Here is a 23,367-nt window from a genome sequence, read left to right as displayed (position 1 = left end):
TATCTATTTTATTTTAAATCACTTGAAATAATTTAAATCTAATTTAAAATTATTCTATTTTAAATTAATTTAAAAATTTTCACTAAGGAAATTGGAATTAGTTTAATATGTTTTCAAATTATATAATAATAATTAGTGGATGGAAAATAATTTAATAAAAATATAATAAAATTATTAAACTTAATAATATATACTTAATAATAATAATATATATGGAACACTTTTTATATATATGCGCTAAGTATTATGATTTTTGGATATAAATTTGTATAATTCAAAGATGAAAGTTTTGCTTATTGGGTTATTCGAGAGTATCGTCTAGAGGAACAAAAGAAATAACTAGGAATAGGGTGGTCTTGAACCTGTGAAAAAGGGGAATTCTAGTCTTGAGAAAAATACAATAGGTTTAAAAAGTGAAGCAAAGTAAAGCTCGAAACAAAAGTATGCGAAAAGTTCCAATCCAAGGGTGTTGTGGGTGTATAATAAGAACATAATAGAATTAGATAAATTTATATGTATAAATTTATATTTTGAGGATTAGTTTAGTTGGTAGAGTACTCTTTTTTAAAGTATTTTTTTGCTATTCAGAAGTTATGGATTCAATTCTCTTAACACTCTCAGGGTCAAGCTTCATACTTGAGCCCACAAGAAGTGATCCTATCAAATATATATGTTTGGTCCAAATATCCAATTTTACAAAGTTTTATTATAACCTTTAAATTATAGATAAACCATTTTTCTATTCAAACTAAAACTAACCTCTACTTTGTCTTAATTTGGTTGTTGCTACTCGCCTGGGTCTTGGTCTCCTTTTGTTGCACTAGGCATCAGGGTAATAAGTAGGCCACAATGACTTTCAGTGCCAGTGTGCTTTGGGTATGGGACCCCTTCGGTGGTGGTGAGTTCACTCAGGGTGCTCATTTAACAAATCATGTCTATTTTGGGCAGTAGGGGATCACCAGGCTTCTTTCCTTAGGTTTGGGTCGGTGCTAAGCTTGGGGCTTGGAAATTCCAGGGGGTTGGCTCAGAGAATTTTTAACAGGAGCGACATTTGTTTCAGTGTGTATTCGTGGTGTTTGTCGTTTCAAGTAGGGATGATCTGTTAGTGCGGTCGATCCCACAAAGGAGGTCGTCGGAGGGGGCAACAAAGAGCTCGTGCCGAAAGGGCAAGGGAAAGAAGCGACACCAAGCAAGGTGGTATGGAAATGGAGAGATAAATTGCACAGGGCCCTGCCCTTTCTCTGGGTCGTGTAGTTTAACCTGCCTCACTTTGCTCGATTACTGATCAATTGAGGGACATCCAAACCAACATGGATATCATCCATGAGCACGGGTACGAGGATCAGAACGAGCTAGTGGCGTATATCAATGACATCCAATACAGTTAGAATGAGATATTAGAGCAACTATCCTCGATGTGACACAACCAACGTTGGATAAATGAGAGACTGAATGAGATTGAGGCATTTCTAGAGCACATAGACTTCCATGCCCATGAAGGCCATGAGCCAATGGTTGCTCCGACTCTTCAAGCTTTTCCTCCTCCTCCTCCTGCTTGATATGAGAATTGCTAGTTGTTGTATGGTTTAGCACGTTTTTTGGAATGTATGGTTTTTTTGCTTGATATGAGAATTACTAGTTGTTGAATGGTTTAGCATGTTTTTTGGAATGTATAGTTTTTTTGCCGAGGGAAAATAGAGAATAAATGGACTCATGTATCCAATTCTCCTTGCTAAGAAATCGAGTGTGAGTGAAGTAGAGAAAATCATATACCAAAACCATGTAATCTATGTTTATATGATAATATAATGAAAGATTTTTTTGATGGACAAGAAAACACTAACCCCTACTTAAACTTGTGGAAAACAAAAACAAAAACTAGTAGTCTTTATTAAACTCCTCCAAACCCATAAAAAAAGGACAAGGAAAAACATTGGAAAAGAAGAACTTGTCATTTTAAATAAAAATTAGTGATCTCTACTTAACTCAAAACCCATAAACTAAAAAAAAACTAGTGATCTCTACTTAACTCCTCAAAACCCATAAACTAAAAAAGACAAGAAAAAACAGGAAAAAAACATTGAAAAGTAGAAATTTTAAACAAAAACTAGCTATCTCTACATAACTCCTCCAAACCCATAAAACAAAGACAGGAAAATACATTGGAAAAAAGAATATTATCATTTTAAACAAAAACAAGGAAGGCCAGCATTAACACACAAAATACACATAAATGGCATCAACGACCAACGTTCTTGTAAATTTAAAACATTTAAGGCCAGGCACAAGTTGCCATTGAGTTGCACCAACATGCAACGTTCCCGTACTATTGAGAACACTTTAAGCCAGACTGCAAGTTGCCATTGAAGCGCAAGTACAAGTTGACAATGAACAAGGAAAAAAAATTGTATGATTGTGAAAGTGGTTAAAACCAATAAGTGCTAAGTGCAAGTTGTCCTGTAAGCCCATCCGCATCCCACGTTCCATAATTATTAAAAACATTTAAGTACAAGTGCAAGTTGCGCAAGTTGCCAACTTGCAAGTGAGTCAGATAAGGACCGTACGATTCTGAACGTGCGACAAAAATGGACAAAGATAAGCAACATTTTGTTTGCAGTATATTTCTATCTTTTCAGAGTGATATTCATTGAAGAACAGGGATGTGATATGCTAACCGTTTAGCTTATTATGTTACGCCCACATTTAATAAAGCTGGGAACTCCGCCAACTTCATTTTATTTGCTTTTTTTATTCAATTCCATTTGCCCTTTCGCCTGCTGCAGGGGCCGTGACGCAGTCTACACAGTACCCCAACACAGGCTACCCATCGGGTACACATCTTTTTTCATTCAATTCCATCTGCCTTTATCAATTCTCAAACTCTCAGCAAGAGCGGCTGGGGCTGGGGCTCCCTATGGGGTACGACAACTTACACTTAATGTTTTGTCCGAGTCATAGAGTGACTAGTTAGTTCCTTTCTGACATTTATTTCGCTGCAGAGATTCGCCGGGGGTGAGCAGAATGATGCCATAAGTTACACGTAACATCACTGAAAAGCTATTGATAACGTCCACGAGAAAAATGCAAGACCAATAATTACAGGGAAAACCGAGGCTGTTTATTGAAACAAAACAAACAAACCAACAAAACCTATTGGAGTAGGCTAAATAATTCCAAGAAAAACCGAGGGGAAAATCTAAATAATAATATTGGAGTAGGTTAATTCTATTTTATATTTGAGTGATTTTTTAATTGTGTTATGTTTTATAGGTTTTTAAGTTAAAATTCGCTGAATTTCGTAGAAATCGGTAGGAATCATAAATTTTGGAATTATGTAAAAATTTGTATTTCTGTATAATAATATTATTTTCTTAAAATATTTTCAAATAGGTTAATATATTTATATATTTAAAACAAATTTAAACAGAATCCACAGTAAAAACCATTTTTCCGTCAACATTTCAAATCCCAACTGGGATCCATCATTAGGACTTTCTTGAATGCCCAAAATTGGGCTAACCAAAGTTTTACATCCAAGTTCCATGTTTTACTTAATCAAGCTATGTATGCTGGTAAGTTTTATTTCATTTTAAATAGGTTTGGATGTTCAAAAATAGATGAAAATTTCAGATTGACTTATTTTAATCTAGTTCAAAAATTTATTTATTTATTTATTAAAAAAATTTAAAGATTTAAAACATTACCATTAATATTAATGTTGATAAATAAACAATGGAGGAAATAAAATGTTTAAAAAAATAAGGTGTAAACCAAGAAGATTAATACCCTAAATTCTATACATAAAATATAATATTAATAGAAAGATCAAATGTGTTGTATACATGTTGCTTAATAAATCTTATATAAGTATAGATGAGTATAGAGAGGGGATTTTTTGGTTTTTTTTTAGGAATTTAGAAATATGATTTTTGACACAGATTAGATATTATTATTTAAATTGTATTTTTGAATTTAGAATAGATTTTACATCTTGAAAAAAATTCAAATTACTTAAATTGTGTAAACTCAACAATTTTTTTTGTTTTGTTTTTCTAGGGAAAATCAAGGCAGTTCTACCCAAAGGGACCATACTTTTGGCCAAACTAATCTGAACCTAATCCCAACAGCTTCTTTATTTTTCCACAGAAAATTAACGTAAGTCCACCCAAGGGAACCATACCCTTTGGTCAAATTAATCTAACCCTAACCCCAAAAGCATGAAAGAGAATTAATCGTGTGACCTCCCAATAACAAAATGTTTTACCAATAAAATCTGAACTAATTGAACTAATCCTTAAAACTACAAACTCAACAACTTAAAACTATATTATTTTAATTTATAATTAGATTTTAAACAAAATCAACCAAAAATCTAAAAATAAAAAACTACCCAGCCTTATAAAAAAATTCACCATTATTTATATACACTCGGAAAAAATGCTCAGCATTGAAAAGAAGTGGTTTGGTAGTCTTCTTATAAACCAAACTATACATGAGGATGAGATCACTGACCTGACCCACCGACAACAACAAACCAAATATACATAAAAGATTAGATCACTGACCTAACACACCGATAACAACTACCTCACGGCAGGCAATATAAACAATCGAATGGCAGATGACCTGACCAAGCTACTCATAGAAATAGCTATAAAACTTAGGGCAGGGAAAATCGCGACCAAGCCAAAATGCAAGAGATGATATCAAGTAAAGAGAACAGAGAAAATGATCTGGATAGCGATCCGACAAAACTATCTTACGCAAAGCATTGAAGAGAAATAAAGCTGCAAGGCAGATGTCAGCAAAACGAGCCATTATTACTGCCAGAAGGCTAAGAAGCTTTGCTTCTTTATATCTCCCGACGTGCTTTCAGCACACCTTGGTCCAGTAGGTCTGACCCCGGGAAGTCATTTCTTTGGAGGCAACCATCTGGACCACTTCATCTTTCTGGACCACCTAATCTTTTTGGACCAGTAAGATGAGTTTGAACACAAGATTATATCAGGGGAATCTCCTCCAACCGAGCCAAGCATTTGGAGCATGTCGCTTTCTTGGGGCACAAAAATATATGAGATAAAGCCTCGCACCAGGCCTGGAATTTGACGTTCTACCGAACGTGTTTTTTTCCATTTTAAACGTACGTGAGGGCAAGGAAAATTTTGAGAAGTGACCGGTGAAGCCAAGTTAGACAGTCCATCCTATTTCCACCCCTATTGAAATATAAATGTGTGTAATATGCGAGGGGAATAAGAGTTGTCTTGTTGCTAACATGCTAAAGATAACTGTGGGAAAAATATAAATGTAAGGCAACTCCTATTCCCCTCGCATGTCAGACCCATTTATGTTGCTAACATGCTAAAGATAACTGTGAGAAAAATATAAATATAAGGCAACTCCTATTCCCCTCGCATGTCACCCATTTATATTTCAAATAAAGGTGGAAATAGAAAGTGCCTAATTTAGACAATTTGCCGAGTTGCAGAATTTATTTCTTGTTATCATTTCTTAGTTGTAGTGGCATTCTCTAATTAGACGTTACCATACATTTCATAAACAATTCTTTTTCGTGTCATAGATCTATTGCATATGACAGCAATAAAGCGAAATCTGATGCTAACAAATCCACATAAAGGGACCCGCATGAAAAACAAATAACAGTTTATCAAATTTCCACAAAATTGAAATTCCAACCCTGCTGGCAAATATAACTGGATATGCGAAGTACACAGTTGCTGTGAATTGTGGTTTAGTGGTTGGTACGGCGCTGTTACCGCAATAATTCAAGCCTCGTAAGCGTACAGATAGTGAAACAAAGTGAATGGTTGTTGTGAATTATGCGTTTGTGGTTGGTGTGATACTGATACACAAAAAATTTGAATTCTGATTTGATGGTTCGATCTGACATTATTTTTCAAATAATTCAGATTCAAAATTTGAATGAGTCGTTTCACTTTCCAGGATTTATATACTTACTCTAATAAGATACAATGGTAAATATACAAAAGCCAACCAAAAATGGATAATTATTTTGTCAACAGCCAGGAGATTACATGATTTGAATGGTATTTGGTCCATCAAATCATGGAGCATTTGATTTTTGGAGTTACTCTTCTACTGGTGGAGTTACTTTTCCACCGGTGCGAGTAACCTCACACACTTTACTTGGAGTTACTCTTCCACCTGTGTGAGTAACCTCGCACACTTTTAAATAAAACTAAAAAAAATAACCGTTTTGAAAAAAATAAAGAAATTATAATACATTCTAAAAACTTAGATAAAATTACCCACAGTTCAATCTGACTAATCCTACAGGAACCTTCTTACCAAACGATTTGAACGAGTCGCAATACAAAAAAAATATATATACACTAACAAAAGACCATATACAGAACTAAGCAATGCGTTATATGTTGTAAATAAAGTTCTGAAACTTACGAAATGCAGGGTGCGTCAGCCACGGATGTCTACCGCCCTCCATCTTACGTTTAACGCAGACACCTTCGGTAAAACACCTTAAGCACACAGCAGCAGCAAATGAGAAAGAATTGATAAAAATAGAAAAGCAAATCATAAGACGTTTGTCACAGAACGAACTAAGATGTTTGGAGGAGTTGAACACCTTAAGCACACAGCAGCAGCAAATGAGAAAGAATTGATAAAAATAGAAAAGCAAATCATAAGACGTTTGTCACAGAACGAACTAAGATGTTTGGAGGAGTTGAACACCTTAAGCACACAGCAGCAGCAAATGAGAAAGAATTGATAAAAATAGAAAAGCAAATCATAAGACGTTTGTCACAGAACGAACTAAGATGTTTGGAGGCGATAATTGTAAATGTGCAGGAGTTGAACTCACCACGTATGCTCTGCACCGATCCCACTGGAAGATGTAGTTCTCTGAATGATCTGCGTATGAAACCCAGAGCTATGACGAGCTATCTATGGCAGGATTCAGACCTGACACTAACACTCTGTCACTGAGCGTATACCAGTATTGTTGGTCGTGGGGCACGCGAGGATGAGAAGTGTAGCTATAAGTAGTTGGTGTGACTTAACCTGTGCAGAGAATACGGAATTTTGACTGTCAAAATGTTTTTTAATCAAGGAAATCACACAATAATAACAGCGTTAAAAAGTTAATCGCCTACTTTGTTAAACTTTTTGGAAAACTATAAATATTTTAATAATATTAATATGCAGCCCATTTGTATGAATTTAGTGTAATAATTTCTGTACGATTTGTTTTTCAACTGAGATTTATAATTTCGGTAAGAGCTGTTTTAAGTGAGATTTTTTTGGAAGTTTTATTTTAGGTTTTTATGATTTAATTTTTTTAAAATCTTGTAGTAATTTATTTACTGAAATCACAAGCTTTATGGTAATTTTTTTTAGGGGAAGTGCACCTTCATAGTGGAAGTGCTTTAGGGTTTTTCAGGGGTGCTGAATCTACTTTACAGTGGAAGTGTTCTAGTGTTTTTCAGGGCGCTGAATCTATATATATAATTAAAACCCAGTTTAAATAACACAAATCAAAATTTCACCTCAAATTTTTTCACCAAATTCTCATACCAAAAAATCCAAAAAATCACACTAAAAACAACTCCATTTCTATAAACTCACTTCTAAATAATTAACAAACTAAATGTAATTTAATATTTATATATCTCCAAAAAAAAATATGGATATATTTTTTTAATTCCATTGCTAGTAGACGTTAACGATCTAAGATTCCGTAGTTGCTCAACCACCTCAGGCTTGAACATAAATATCTCCTCCTAATATAAACAAACTTCACACCCTTTAAATTTTACACTAGCTAAATTTGTTTGATTTTTCATACAAAATTCATCCTATCCTCCACGAATACACAAATCAATAGATGCCATTCTCCACACACACATGGATGAATGGTGTGCAATCAATATATGCCTTTTCATTTAACATATATATTAATATTAGACGAGCGTGCAAACAATAAATGTATCTATATATGTATAGTGTGCCATCAATAAATATCTTTTTCCATTTTAATGTATATTTAAAATTATATACAACATGATAAATTTTCAGCTATATAAGTTTTCCTCTTGTCGAATTTGGATGGCTTGATGTAAGGTAAAATTTTAAACCTATATGATAAATAAGGTAAGAGCTTCAACCTATACCATATTAGGTAGTAAGTTGTTGAAAGTTTTTATTACATTAGAATAAGTTGTTGAAAGTTTTTATTACAGTATATATTATATATTTAATGAGATTGGTTATAAGTTATTGGTAGTTTTTTGGATGTGTAAAATATATAGGTAAATATTATATCCACAAGTTAGGGAAAGAGAAAGTTGATTTGAATTTTGGTGATTATATTATTTAAATATAACCAGGTATATTTATATTATATGTTTTTTTTAATGTTGTTGTTTTTATTAGATATTTTAAGATGTTTTTTTCATTTATTTTCGATAGGAAGGACTACATAGTAGAGGTTTTTCCTGGGTTTTTATATAGATGTTTGAGGTAAAGAAATGGAGGGTTATTATTATGGAGGAATTCATTAGTGGAAGATTTCTAAGTAACTATGTTACCTTTCTTTTTGTTATTGGTCCAAACAACATTATAATTAGGCTATTAGTAAGAAGAAAAGTCGAATATTATTAAGATTGAACCTAAGGTTTCTTGTTGCAAGAAAACTAGCTAAGTGTTTGATGAAATGCATCCCATAAGCTTTTAATGAAAATCATTCCTTTGAAGTGTCTAACTCTATCGATTTGCTTCACATTTTCCATGAATGACCATGGTTACAAGTCTAGTCGAAAAATATTTCAAGAGTTTAATTTGCACAACTTAAAGAAACAAGTTCCCTAATCAACATTGAGAATTTGGTCACTCTATTTAGAAAATTGAACATGTGGGATTGTGATTATCGCATGGCTTCCCAAAGTGAGGAAGGGCAGTTTTTCATCATTTTTTGGGAATGGAGATCAAAGAAAGTATGGACATCTTAGGGTAGCTTACAATGGCATTCGATAATGTGGATTTGGTTTGCATCCACTTGAAAATGACTTTTTCTCTTGAGGGTTTCTCAATGGTGTTCACTGATGCCCATAATTACAAGTCAATAGCCAACAACATTTCAAGATTTTCCAAAGGCCTATTTTCCATTATTTAGATGTTAACATCGAATCTAAGGTATGAGAACACTTAATGTTTGCGGATTAATTCTACAAATTTGGTATTGCCTATAAAGCATAAATTAGAGAAATTATAAGGTATTCCTGTGGCTCATCAACATTTAATGTGTGAAGAAAAACATCATGAAGATCATAAATTTTTGTTTGTCTCTTACATTGGTAAAGATTCAATCCTTATTTTTTTGTTATGATTGTATGGAGGAATGGTCAGTCCTAGGGTGCATTCAACTCCCAAACCTATGTTTTCTCAAAATGTAATATAAATAGTTTTTTCCCCAAATATTTCAAAAGTATTCTACTATTCCTGGTGCTTACATAGTGGAGCAAGTTGAAGAGATGTTGTTGGTGGAGATAACAACCCTAAAGATTGATAATTTGCATTCAATTTATGTAACTATGTAACTATTTGATGATTTAATGGGTACAATCCACTAGACTTAACAAATAAATGCAAGCTCTCTCTATTCCAAAGGTTTTTGTGATTCTTCAACTATATATTATGTTAATTATCAAAACGTATTTAAGGAAAACCCTTGTTTTTAGGCAAATACAAGATTTTTTATAAATCATTGATTCTACGAATTTACTCTATTAGTTACTCCAATGGTAGTTTGAGTTCATCTCCCCATTTTTCAATATATTTATGGTATTTATTATTTTTTGATGTTGGGAACACTTTGGCTATTTCAATGAAATCATCTCTTGAGAGAGTTATAGCATATGCCCATATTTGTCTTGAGATGGACCTTATAAAGCGTATTTTGGACAAAATGATTCTCAAATGCAAAAAAATCAATGGACATGGATATTAGTCTATGAGTACATAAAATTATAATGACATATGTTAACACACTACACATCTACAAGACACATATCCCACGCACAAGCACATCATCCATGGAAAAAAAAGGAGGACCAAATCAAAACCAAAATGTTGGAAATTTTTGAAGGAACTGATGTCCAATAATATAATGACCATTATTATCGTGAGGTAACTTAGAAATAAAAGGTAAATTAGAAATAAAAAGTGCTAATTGCACAACTTAGTCCTTTCTTAAGGAATAAAGTCAAAGATATGGATACCACACTTTTCTCGGTGAGGGAGGTCAGGGTACCAAAAGACCTTGTGTGTGGAATAAAAATACCTCACAAAATTGATACTTCTCATTCTGATGATGATGATGGTGGTTAACGTCCGCTGAGACCAAATAATGATCTATCGGACCTAAAAAGACAAATTATTTATTTTGATTTAAGATTTTATTCCTATGCTCAAAAAGCTTGGAGAGAAGCCTCCCGAGTTCACTATAATTTTGGCATTGTAAAAGGCTAGGAAGGTCAGTATTGTAACAAAGGTTGTGAAATTGAGATCTAATGTGGTTGTATGCTGGGCACTCTAAGAGGAAGTGGTTTTCATCCTCGATGCTCCCATTCTCACAAATATGGCAGATCCTTTCCGTCCATGGCATTTTAGGAACTACCCAGCGGCCAGTTTCGCTATGGAGCTCATGAGAATTCGTTCTAATCTTTGCTATATTAATTTTCTTTTTTGAGCTAGTTAGAATAGAGAGATACTTTTGATCTTCAAGGGTGGGGTTGATGACCTTCTTATAATAACTTAATTTTCTTTTAGACGCTAAATCTTTCTCACACCACAATTTTTCTTTGAACTTAGAAGTAACAATATCTTTAATGTTATTTATGTTTTGCAAAGCATCATTCTCATTGATCTCCCAATAGTTTAACCAGGCCCTTGTGTCCTTATGCCATCCTCGGTTAAGCCTTAGGTGATTTTGGCTGGAATTTAAAGCTAGCTTAGGAAGTCTATGATTGTCTATGTTATTGAGCTTGTGCTTGTACATCAGAAACCTGAGCATAGCTAGGCTCTCAATAGAAGAAAGACCTGCTTCTATAAGGAGAATAGGATAGGGTGTATTACTTTTAATTTTTAGGTTATAAGTTATAAAACGCTTCTGGATTTTCTCAATCTTCCTCCATGATTCTCTGGAGATGCTGCAGCCCCAAACTTCACAACCATATAATATAACAGGAGTGACTAAAGTTTCAAAGAGGAACTTCTTTTTATCCCACATTACGAGGTCAGCCATAATAAGTAATTGATGCCCTTTATAAATCTTGATATCTTGCCTTTTTTTATTTATAGTAAATTAATGTGGGTTCTTCTTCAAGGAGGTGGAAAAGGAGTTAAAATGAATAAGGGGAAAAGGACTAGATTAAGGATTACTTTTTAAAGGACTACAAATGGCATGTACATTAATTATGGAATTTAATCTTGTAAATGCAACATGTACCCATACTCTTGTAGGTGTAGTTGCATTTGTAATTGTTTGTTTCTTTGATACTGTGCTTTAAGCACCTAAAGAATGTGATATTCATTGTATGGTGGAATATAAATTGTGATTAAAAAAAGGGTTCTATGTTCTACTTTTATAGTGCCAATGAAAATGAGTCTATAGTGGGATAATTTCTAATGAGTGTATGGTGTGATGGTGGGGTGGATGGATGTTGATATACAAAGAGAATCTCTTGAGAATTATTGGATGAGTACACACAATTGTGGGTTGTCATTACATCTTGGGATATTTTCATGGGTTGCTGGTACAACTCAAATCAATAAGACAAATTTCATGATAGGATCACTCACATCAACCATATGTCAAAGTGGATATGATTTATCTAATGCAAGATGTCTAAGTAAATTCTACATATGTGTTTGTTAACTAAAATCCACTGCTACAGTGGTCTACTTTGAATACATTGAATTTGAAATTAAAGTGAAATTGCAATAATATGCAAAATCATGTTATTATTATTATCGATTTCTTTAATGCTCTTAACCCATCTTTCATAGTTTCAAATTCACTTCCACTCTTGGCATCCATATCTAACTACATATGTTAACACACTACACATCTACAAGACATATCCCATGCACAAGCACATCATCCTTGGAAAAAGAAGGACCAAATCAAAACCAAAATGTTGGAAATTTTTGAAGGAATTGATGTCCAATAATATAATGACCATTATTATCATGAGTTAACGTAGAAATAAAAAGTAAATTAGAAATAAAAAGTGCCAATTTCACAACTTAGTCCTTTCTTAGGGAATAAAGTCAAAGATATGGATACCACACTTTTCTCGTTGAGGGAGGTCATGGTACCCAAAGATCTTGTGTGTGGAATAAAAAGACCTTACAAAATTGATACTTCTCATTCTAATAAGTAATTGATGCCCTTTATAAATCTTGATATCTTGCCTTTTTTTATTTATAGCCAATTAATGTGGATTCTTCTTCAAGGAGGTGGCAAGGACTTAAAATGAATAAGGGGAAAAGGACTAGATTGAGGATTACTTTTTAAAGGACTACAAATGGCATGTACATTAATTATGGAATTTAATCTTGTAAATGCAAGATGTACCCATACTCTTGTAGGTGCAGTTGCATTTGTGATTGTTTGTTTCTTTGATATTGTGCTTTAAGCACCTAAAGAATGTGATATTCGTTGTATGGTGGAATATAAATTGTGATTAAAAAAGGGGCTCTATGTTTTACTTATTATAGTGCCAATGAAAATGAGTCTTTAGTGGGATAATTTCTAATGAATGCATGGTGTGATGATGTGGTGGATGGATGTTGATATAAAAAGAGAATCTCTTGAGAATTATTGGATTAGTACACACAATTGTGAGTTGTCATTACATCTTGGGATATTTTCATGGGTTGTTGGTACACCTCAAATCAATAGGTCAAATTTCATGATAGGATCACTCACATCAACCATATGTCAAAGTGGATATGATTTATCTAATGCAAGATGTCTAAGTAAATTCTACATACGTGTTTGTTAACTAAAATCCACTGCTATAGTGGTCTACTTTGAATACATTGAATTTGAAATTAAAGTGAAATTGCAATAATATGCAAAATCATGTTATTACTATTATCAATTTCTTTAATGCTCTTAATCCATCATTCAGAGTTTCAAATTCACTTCCACTCTTGGCATCCACATCTAACTACATATGTTAACATACTACACATCTACAAGACACATATCCCATGCACAAGCACATCATCCCTGAAAAAAGAAGGTCCATATCAAAATTGAAATGTTGGAAATTTTTTAAGGAATTGATGTCCAATAATATAATGACCATTATTATCGTGAGGTAACTTAGAAATAAAAAGTGCCAATTGCACAACTTAGTCCTTTCTTAAGGAATAAAGTCAAAGATATGGATACCACACTTTTCTCGTTGAGGGAGGTCATGGTACCCAAAGACCTTGTGTGTGGAATAAAAAGACCTCACAAAATTGATACTTCTCATTCTAATAAGTAATTGGTGCCCTTTATAAATCTTGATATCTTGCCTTTTTTTATTTATAGTTAATTAATGTGGCTTCTTCTTCAAGGAGGTGGCAAGGAGTTAAAATGAATAAGGGGAAAAGGACTAGATTGAGGATTAAGGACTACAAATGGCATGTACATTAATTATGGAATTTAATCTTGTAAATGCAAGATGTACCCATACTCTTGTAGGTGTAGTTGCATTTGTAATTGTTTGTTTCTTTGATATTGTGTTTTAAGCACCTAAAGAATGTGATATTCATTGTATGGTGGAATATAAATTGTGACTAAAAAAAAGGTTCTATGTTTTACTTATCAGGGTGCCAATGAAAATGAGTCTTTAGTGGGATAATTTATAATGAATGTATGGTGTGATGATGTGGTAGATGGATGTTGATATACAAAGAGAATCTCTTGAGAATTATTGGATTAGTACACACAATTGTGAGTTGTCATTACATCTTGGGATATTTTCATGGGTTGTTGGTACAACTCAAATCAATAGGTCAAATTTCATGATAGGATCACTCACATCAACCATATGTCAAAGTGGATATGATTCATCTAATGCAATAGGTCTAAGTAAATTCTACATATGTGTTTGTTACCTAAAATCCACTTCTGCAATGGTCTAATTTGAATACATTGAATTTGAAATTAAAGTGAAATTGCAATAATATGCAAAATCATGTTATTCTATTATCAATTTCTTTAATGCTCTTAATCCATCATTCATAGTTTCAAATTCGCTTCCACTCTTGGCATCCACATCTAATTACATATGTTAACACACTAAACATCTCCAAGACACATATCCCATGCACAAGTACATCATCTGTGGAAAAAAAAGGAAGACCAAATCAAAACCAAAATGTTCGAAATTTTTGAAGGAATTAATTCCCAATAATATAACGACCATTATTATTGTGAGGTAACTTAGAAATAAAAAGTGCCAATTGCACAACTTAGTCCTTTCTTAAGGAATAAATTCAAAGATATGGATACCACACTTTTCTTGTTGAGGGAGGTCATGGTACCCGAAGACCTTGTGTGTGGAATGAAAAGATATCACAAAATTGATACTTGTCATTCTAATAAGTAATTGATGCCCTTTATAAATCTTGATATCTTGCCCTTTTTTATTTATAGTTAGTTAATGTGACTTCTTCTTCAATAAGGTGGTAAGGAGTTAAAATAAATAAGGGGAAAAGGACTAGATTGAGGATACTTTTTAAAGGACTACAAATGGCATGTAGATTAATTATGGAATTTAATCTTGTAAATGCAACATGTACCCATACTCTTGTAGGTGCAGTTGCATTTGTAATTGTTTGCTTCTTTGATATTGTGCTTTAAGCACCTAAAGAATGTGATATTCCTTGTATGGTGGAATATAAATTGTGATTAAAAAAATGGCTCTATGTTTTACTTATTATAGTGCCAATGAAAATGAGTCTTTGGTGGGATAATTTCAAATGAATGTATGGTGTGATGATGTGGTGGATGGATGTTGATATACAAAGAAAATATCTTGAGAATTATTGCATTAGTACACACAATTGTGAGTTGTCATTACATCTTGGGATATTTTCATGGGTTGTTGGTACAACTCAAATCAATAGGCCAAATTTCATGATAGGATCACTCACATCAACCATATGTCAAAGTGGATATGATTCATCTAATGCAAGATGTCTAAGTAAAATATACATATGTGTTTGTTAACTAAATTCCACTGCTACAGTGGTTACTTTGAATACAATGAATTTGAAATTAAAGTGAAATTACAATAATATGCAAAATCATGTTATTACTATTATCAATTTCTTTAATGTTCTTAATCCATCATTCATAATTTCAACTTCACTTCCACTCTTGGCACCCACATCTAACTACAAAATTAAAATAAACATTGGTGTCAAGAGAGGGGAAAATTGATGTAACAAAGCTATTATTATTATAATACAAACATAGTTATCAAAACATTATTGAAATTGTAATTTGATTAAACATATCTTTTCTTTTGGGAAAGAGAAGAAAATAACATATTTACATATTGATATTAAACAAATATGAAAACCATTCATATATAATAATAAAAAGTATATTAAAGTAATAAATCTTATTTTTAAAGTTTACTCGAATTTAATTTATTTTAAGTTTGCATAATAATATTAAAATTTAACCAAATTATTATGAGTTTTTTCACTTAATATTTTAAATTATTTACTTTTATTAAAGATAATAATAAGTTTGAATAAGCCTAGAGCTGACGATTATAGGTGTTTTGTTAAGGCACTCTATGATGTAAAGGTTGCTCATTAGAAACTCCATGCCAACCATGCTAAGGGCCAAGTGATTTTGAGAGTTGTCACAGGAGGTGATTTCATCTCATGACTCATATAACTTAGACAAGAAAAATACAAAATAATAAGTTTTATTAATCTTTGATTTCAAGCTTTATATTTCACTTATTTCTTTTAGTTCAGTGATCTTTTATTTCCAAATTTTCTATTATATTTATATTCATATCTAATGTAACTAAAAAGACAACTAAAATTTCAAAATATATAGATATATATACTTATTGAGTTTTTTAAAATTAAATTATCTCACATAACTTTAAAAAAAAAAAATACTAGCCCCAAGAGTTAGCTCAATCGGTCAAATCAAATGCCTCGCCAATGGGAGGTCACAGGGTCGAATCCCGAAAGCTCTTGGGGTTAGGTCAGTTCGGGTGCGTCCACTCAGTGTTGAACAAAAAAATACAAAATAATAAATTTTCTTAAACTTGAGCTAATTTCAAGTTTTATATTTCACTTAATTTTTGAAATAGATATTTCAATAATTTTTTTATTTTTTTATTTTATATTTTTTTATATAAATATCTATATTTAATGTAACTAAAAAACAACTAAAATTTCAAAAAATATATATTTATTAATTTTAAAAAAATTAAATTTCTTTCTTCAAAAAAAATATTTAACAAAATAATAATGATTTAACATCATCATAATCGTTGAAGGTGCAGTAGATGATAGTCGAAACATACTTCTCTTTACAAGTTTGTAGAGGAGCCACTACTTGGCATTATCCTTCAAACCTTTCATCTCATTTATACTCCGTTTTATTTTCTAAAACCTAATGGCTTTCTATTTTTTTAAGAGAAATTTCTTTTACCATCCACACTTTGAGAGGTGGTAACTAACAACAAATCAGGGTGGGTTAGGTTATATTATTAGAATAGGTGTATTTTTTATTTTTAGTTAAGTGTTGAGGTTAATATTAATGTTGAATAGAAAAAATAATTTGTTTAATTGTGTAAGATTTTAATTATGATGTTTTTAGAATAGTTTTAGGTTGGTAATTAGTTTTTATTTTTTAATTTTTTTATAAAATTGATAAAAACTAAATCTTACACCAACTAATTAATCTATATCTCATCAATATCATTATAATAATTTTATTATCCAAAAAAATACAAATAAATAAAATAATAATTATATTTACTCATGATAAAAAGCATGTGCCCCTAACGTTACATTCCTCTAATTGTTTTTCGAGAATCTCTACATTCAAATTGATCAATGGGCACTCAAATTTTACATTCCTTTGGATTATACTGCAGTTGTAACATTTGTGTAGACTCGATATTCAATTGCTGTCAACATTATCCCCAATTCAGTTTAGTTTTTATTTTTAGTTGCCTCCAACATTATCCAAGTTTGACTAAGTTTGACTATACCTGGTTGAATGACAACTGCATCATTTGTTTTTAAATTAGATATTTGTATAAACTCATAATTGGGTTTCGCATAATTTCATATGCTTATTACTTCACTTTCCGTGGGTAAGTCGAGTAGGAATATGTATTGTTTTACCATGATCGTTATCCGCGGGAAAAATCTGGAAACGGCAGCTCTCAAACCCAACCCCTTACATTAGTAAGCATGTAAGCATGTTTGATGTATAGGTTAATTAATTTATAGATTTTTGTATTGAGTTTATTGGTTTATTGGTGGAAGCAAGCATAATTGATTTACAAGCTAATTAATTTGTAGACTTTTGTATTGAGTTTATTAGCTTATTGAATTCCATCATAGCCTATTTGAATGCCAATTTTGAAGTTGTATTATTCTAAGTGATTTTTTAGGTTACTAACTAAGTTTTTACAAATTTTACTATTGATTTTTTTTGAGTTACCAAATTACAAATGAATACTTGAATAATTGTCTTATTAAACCATCCTCAAATTCAAGTTAGATTTGAGTTTGACAAATCAATATTAAAAATATTGATGTGTTATTGTTTTATTATTAGAACCTCAAAATTTTGAAGGTGTAAAGATTGATGAAATAGTTTTCTTTCCTTGATGAGCATTTGAAATTTGATAAATAATAAACTAAATTAATAATATAGTAACTAATTACTCTAAATAAAAGTTGGTAATATTTTCAGTTCACTAATTGACTTTATTATCTATTTATAATGAAGAGTTATATTTAACAACAAATTTCATATAAAAATTATACACTTTTAACTATTATTCAACTTATACTTTTTACAATTGGATATTTTAATTTTATTATATATCTGCTCTTTCCATAAAATAGACTCTATTATTAAAACTTGATATGAGTGGACTCATATCCCAGGTAGTGATATAACTATGTCTGGAGATATTAGTTTCATTATGCTTGAGTTTGATGTACAACTTAGAATATTCCTAGCAACTTTAGCATCGATCCAATGTTAATCCTTCTATTTTGCGAATAAACAAGGGCCAAATGTTTTCCTTTTGAAATGTTGGGACACAATTTGAAAAATGAGGTTAGACTATGGATCCATGAATCAAGTTGTTTTCCTTGCATGATGATGACATACTTTGGGAGGAATATGCATGTATCCAGTTGAAATACTACAGTTTGACCTATAGGTTATGAGTACATTATTTCTTGCAAAAGTTAGAGGAACTTAGGTGTGATGTAGGAATGAGAGGTATTGATTTCATCTAGAGTGGATTCATGACATGGGACTGTGAAAACTAAACAAAGAAGAGTTTTAACCTTGAGAGAGCATTGAAAATTGGATTATAGGTGCAAACCTCATAAGAGAACCTAGGTTCGGGAGGGTTTTAGGTGGGTATGGGAGCCACAGAAACCATAATAAAAAGTAAATGTAGTTGGGGTAGAGGAGCAAGACTTATAAAAACCCATCCACTAGAGAGAAACAAATCCTGGGTGGGTATGAGGGGGACAAAAAGGAACCAAAAACTTGCTATAAAGGGGTATTTGGTCAAAGGCTTTTATACCAAAAGATGAGCTACAAAAGATATAGGTTGAAAAATGAAAATGTAAATAAAATGTGTAGAAAACTTGATAGATAACAAATAAAAGACAAAACTCAAAATATGAACCTCTAACTTTAGATTGACCACAAAATGCATCAACACAATAGATATCCCAAAAATATAGAGAGAAATTCTAAGATAGAGTAAGACCATTATATACCCTTTATGGAAAGAATCTCTCCACAAACCATGCTTGATACATTAAAACACTCAACATCTAAGATATCTCAAAACATTGATACTCATATATTTATACTTTGTAATAAGTATACCTACGGGTCTTTGCTAGCTAACCCTCATTATTATATTTGTTTCCTTTAACTACATAGTGAGCCTATTTATTACCGACTAGCTACTTAGTGGGCATATTCTATAATTATGGCCACATTACATTCATGATCTTAGTTCGGTATGTCAGTGGTTGCCCCAAATTATGCTCCCTATGTACAATACATTTCAACCCCCTACACATGTTCCATCCTCAAAACACGATTCAAAGCCATATGATATAATTTGCTAAGCAATGTAATCAACTAATACTAAACATGAGCATTGACGCGTCTTAGTGAAATGTGGACATAAGGCCCAACAATATCTTTAATACATTAATTTTGATTCAAGTTGCTCGTTTGGTTCATTTTTGTGATTGTGATACTCTAATATCTCCATGCATTATTTTTTAATCCTCCATGTACCTGCATGTGAGGTGCCTTTCTAGTTCCACTATGGTTCATAGCAAGTTTGATGATGCTCACGAGCTTTCCTTGATGACTATTATTTTTGAAGGTGATGTGGGTGGTGGAATGTGACAACGTTATCTATCGGTTCTTCTTCCTTTAACTCTTCAATACATATCCTTTAAGGAATGCAACCTTGTAGAGTCATCTTCCTTTTTACTATTCCCTCCACGAGGATCTTCTTCAAGCACTTATGTGGAATCCTCTTCTAATTCATCCTTAGACTTTTCATTTATCTCTAATGATACTACAATTAGTTTTTCCTTGCGATGAATTCTTCATGTGCCACCTTTGGCCCTTGTTGTTGACTAACATAAATATTTTGAAATATTATTTTCTTTTTCTTGCACCAAAGCTTTAGAAACTTCATTTGCATATTAATATTAATCATACCAACTAATTTCATTCAAGGAAATCTAAGAGTAACATCCACGTCATATATATATATATAATGAAAATATGAATGCCAAACATGTGTACTCATTAAAATATTCAAATATTTAAACTTTTCAGCTTTTTTGCCCTCAACATGTTTTCTTTGAATAAGCTTTGTGGAAACTTGCATTTTTTTTTAAATAAGGAAACTAATATCAGTTTGCATTAAAAGTTAGTTGGTAATAAGGCCATAACCTTTTACATTTTTCAACGTTCTCAGAGGCTTCATTATTCCAATGCATTCATAACAAGTTTTTCTTGCCTTTGTGGGTTCTCTTGATTACAATTATACATTGAAATCTACCATAAATTCTACAAAAAACTCATAAAAATATGGCATAGTTACAAAACATTTTTTAGAATTGAAATTTAGTGTGCACAAGATGACCAAGCTTGTGATGTTATGCCCAATTTTCCTCCGCTATGCTGGGTGCATTTTCTTCCTACTCAGTGAGTCCTTGTACTTCTGGATATTGTTGTCCTTTGCTTGCCTCCCAATGCTTTAGCTTGAACTCAGGCTCACTACTGGAGAGAGACACCATTCCATTAACTTTAAGCTTCATTAATAAAATCTCAGCCTCCATTATTGCTAACTCCTTGTCAATTTTACTCTACAACCAATCTCATTTCTTTTCTAGCAATTGAAACTTCACACCCATTTCTTTCTCTGTCATTTCCAACCTTGTTTCAACAACTCCATGATTTATACAACCACCCTTGATGTATTGTCTAATGCTTGATGCCATCTCTCTTGGTTGTGTTCTTTTGAATGCTTCTCAGGAAATGACAACTCCTTCCGCTTTGATCTCATTTCCCCAAGGCCAATTCAATATATACAGGTTGAACTTGAAGCTTGAGGCGACAATGCCTACAATAATATTTATTTTCCATACATGTCTAGGACTAGATACCACAAGGGTAGTCCAATCCTGCCAAGGGAGTTATTTCACAGATTGGAGTAAAATGATTTGCATTTAAAACGATCAAGTGAGGAAATGTAAGGAGTGGATTAATGATGGATGATGGTAGTTCATGGCCCACTTAAGAGGTGTCGCTCCTCACTTCTATTTGGCATATTGTCTTACCCTTTGATACTTGATATGATGGGCGTTGTATGCATGAATTCCATGCACAATTAAATACCATCAAATGCCTTAGAGCAGGCCATATGCAAGGTGTTTGACACCTGAACCATCAAGTTTGGTGGGCCCTCCAAAATTGGATCTTCTATATTCCTTGCTAGCTTATTGGCCAGATTGGCCATTTTTCGAAATCAATTTGTTTTTTATGCTACTCGTGGTATAGGGGATAATACTATATGGGATTGATCTATTTCCATTATTCCCTACCTTAGAATTTCTACTTTACATGCATGTTTGTCCGCTTCTACATTCAAATGTCTGTAGATACGATATTATTATAACAATTCCTCAAATTCCTTCGTGTAAGGCGATCCTTTGCAATATTTTAGAGTTGGTCATTCCTTCCCCAAGATTTATTTTGGTGACTTGCCTTATTACTAGCATTAAATCTCCAAGGACCAACATTCTCTTTATACCCCTATTAATGGCTAATTCTAATCCTTTCCAAAGAGCTAGATATTCGGCATGGTTGTTTGTTATGATGTTAAAAGTTGAATTTTGTAACTACGATCGGTCTTCATAATGCATATTTTTATCGTTGATGTATTTGATTTAATAAAATTATTATTTTTCAAGCATGTTCTTCATGCTCATTATTGTCAAAAGAAAAATTATGAAAGGAATCTTCATCGTGACCTTTGCAAAAAAAATTGAATTTTGAATTTGTATTTGTATTTTTTCCTCCACAAGTGACCAAGTTGGATCTCCAAACCATCATGTCAGACTGCCAAAAGAGACACCCATTCACATCACTTGAAGTCTATAAACAGCCCATTCAATCTCCTTTCAAGAGCACTTCAAATGATGATGATATGTTTGTTCTAAGAGAAGAAGACAAGGAGTATAAATTTTGAAAGCAAAAGCAAGAAATACACTTTATCTACCCTCACTTTAGTAGACAAAGGAGGCTAAGTTTTGGACAAGTTTTCGTGGCATACTTTCTGTGGTATAGTGCGAAGTTTAAGGCTGAGCTTCAATCTGAATTTCGACCCTCTTATAGACCTGAAGTAGACCTTGTTACAGAGATCTTGTGGACAAATTTGAGGACACTTGTCTTGGAATTTGTGGAGGGTTGGCTTGGCTCTTGTTGGATGGTCCTCTTGCTTCTATGCTAGTCAGTTTGTCTATGAATTTGATGTCTCTTGTTGAGTTGATTCTATAAGGAAGGATTGTCGGGTTTTTTTCCCCCAGTGTGTTTTCCCACGGTAAACGTTTTCTTGTTCTTGTGCATTGTGATCTCGTCTTTCCTTTTATTGTTAATGGTTGAATTTCCGAAGTATAATTGCTTGATGAAGAAGTTGTAAATGTTAAAACAAGACATATAATCATCAAAAGTAATTATCAGTGTTGAGAAATAAGTACTAGTCTACATTGTACTTGAAAAATCAACACCCAACCCCCAAGCGAATTGAATCTCTCTTTGTTCATTCGGGCTAAAGATAGACCCTCCTGCTCTTGCCAACCCTAGGTAACTTGAAATGTTTTACCCCTAGAATGATGATTTGTTCATGTTGAAGACATCCATGAACTTGTAATAGGAACTTGTTAAATGAAAATAAAGCCCTAAGCTCTCTACATCCTTCTTCATGGATTTAGACCACATGTCTAAAGTACCGTCTTCATATTCTTTAAGCGGTAGATCGAATATGACATCAGTGACAATTGATTTCCTCCATATGATTTATTCGTCTCTTAGATGCTTATATATAACACTCTTCTATAAAATTGGCTCTATTGACTCTATATGAGCAGGAGAGTCATTGTTGATGAAGAGAGTCCTGATTAAATAAAAAAAGGAAGTTAAGGAACCAACCTAGAGGAAAAGCTTATTCAAAACTGTATGTAAGTCAAATGGTAAGTGTTGCAAAGTTGTGATTGATAGTGGTAGTATAGACAATTTGGTTTCTATTAAGATGGTAGAGAAATTAGATTTGAAAAGGAAGACACACCCTACTCCTCATAAAGTGTCATGGATGCAAAAAGGAAATCAAATTTTGGTGAATGAGCAATGCAAGGAGGAACTTTAGATTGGCAGTTATAAGGATGAGGTATTATGTGACATAATTCCCATGGATGCTTTTCATATTTTTCTAGGAAAGCCATGGTAGTATGACATAAAGTCTATTCATGATGGAAGAT

The 23,367-nt window shown here is 32.5% G+C and overlaps 1 protein-coding gene across 3 annotated transcripts in view; it reads right to left on the bottom strand.

Moving 5' to 3' along the window:
* Positions 1 to 23,367, bottom strand: part of LOC149176119 (uncharacterized) — a 331,808-nt gene that overhangs the window by 217,450 nt on the left and 90,991 nt on the right. For 2 of the 3 annotated variants that reach the window (XM_089419884.1, XM_089419885.1), the window contains 2 exons: positions 6,860 to 7,059; positions 6,439 to 6,515 (listed from right to left, as the gene is read on the bottom strand). In XM_089419884.1, coding sequence (XP_089276010.1) covers positions 6,439 to 6,481 — 43 coding nt within the window. In that variant the 5' untranslated portion in view covers positions 6,482 to 6,515; positions 6,860 to 7,059. The remainder of the gene's footprint in view (positions 1 to 6,438; positions 6,516 to 6,859; positions 7,060 to 23,367) is intronic. The other variant, XM_089419886.1, reaches the window with a different exon arrangement.

Source organism: Pinus tabuliformis, chromosome 4_1 (assembly GCF_031772625.1).
Source record: "Pinus tabuliformis cultivar Carrire ecotype Pingquan chromosome 4_1, CPIR1, whole genome shotgun sequence".
NCBI lineage: Eukaryota > Viridiplantae > Streptophyta > Pinopsida > Pinales > Pinaceae > Pinus > Pinus tabuliformis.
The sequence above is the reverse complement of the archived record's forward strand: the minus strand, read 5'-3'. Positions and strand labels throughout refer to the sequence as shown.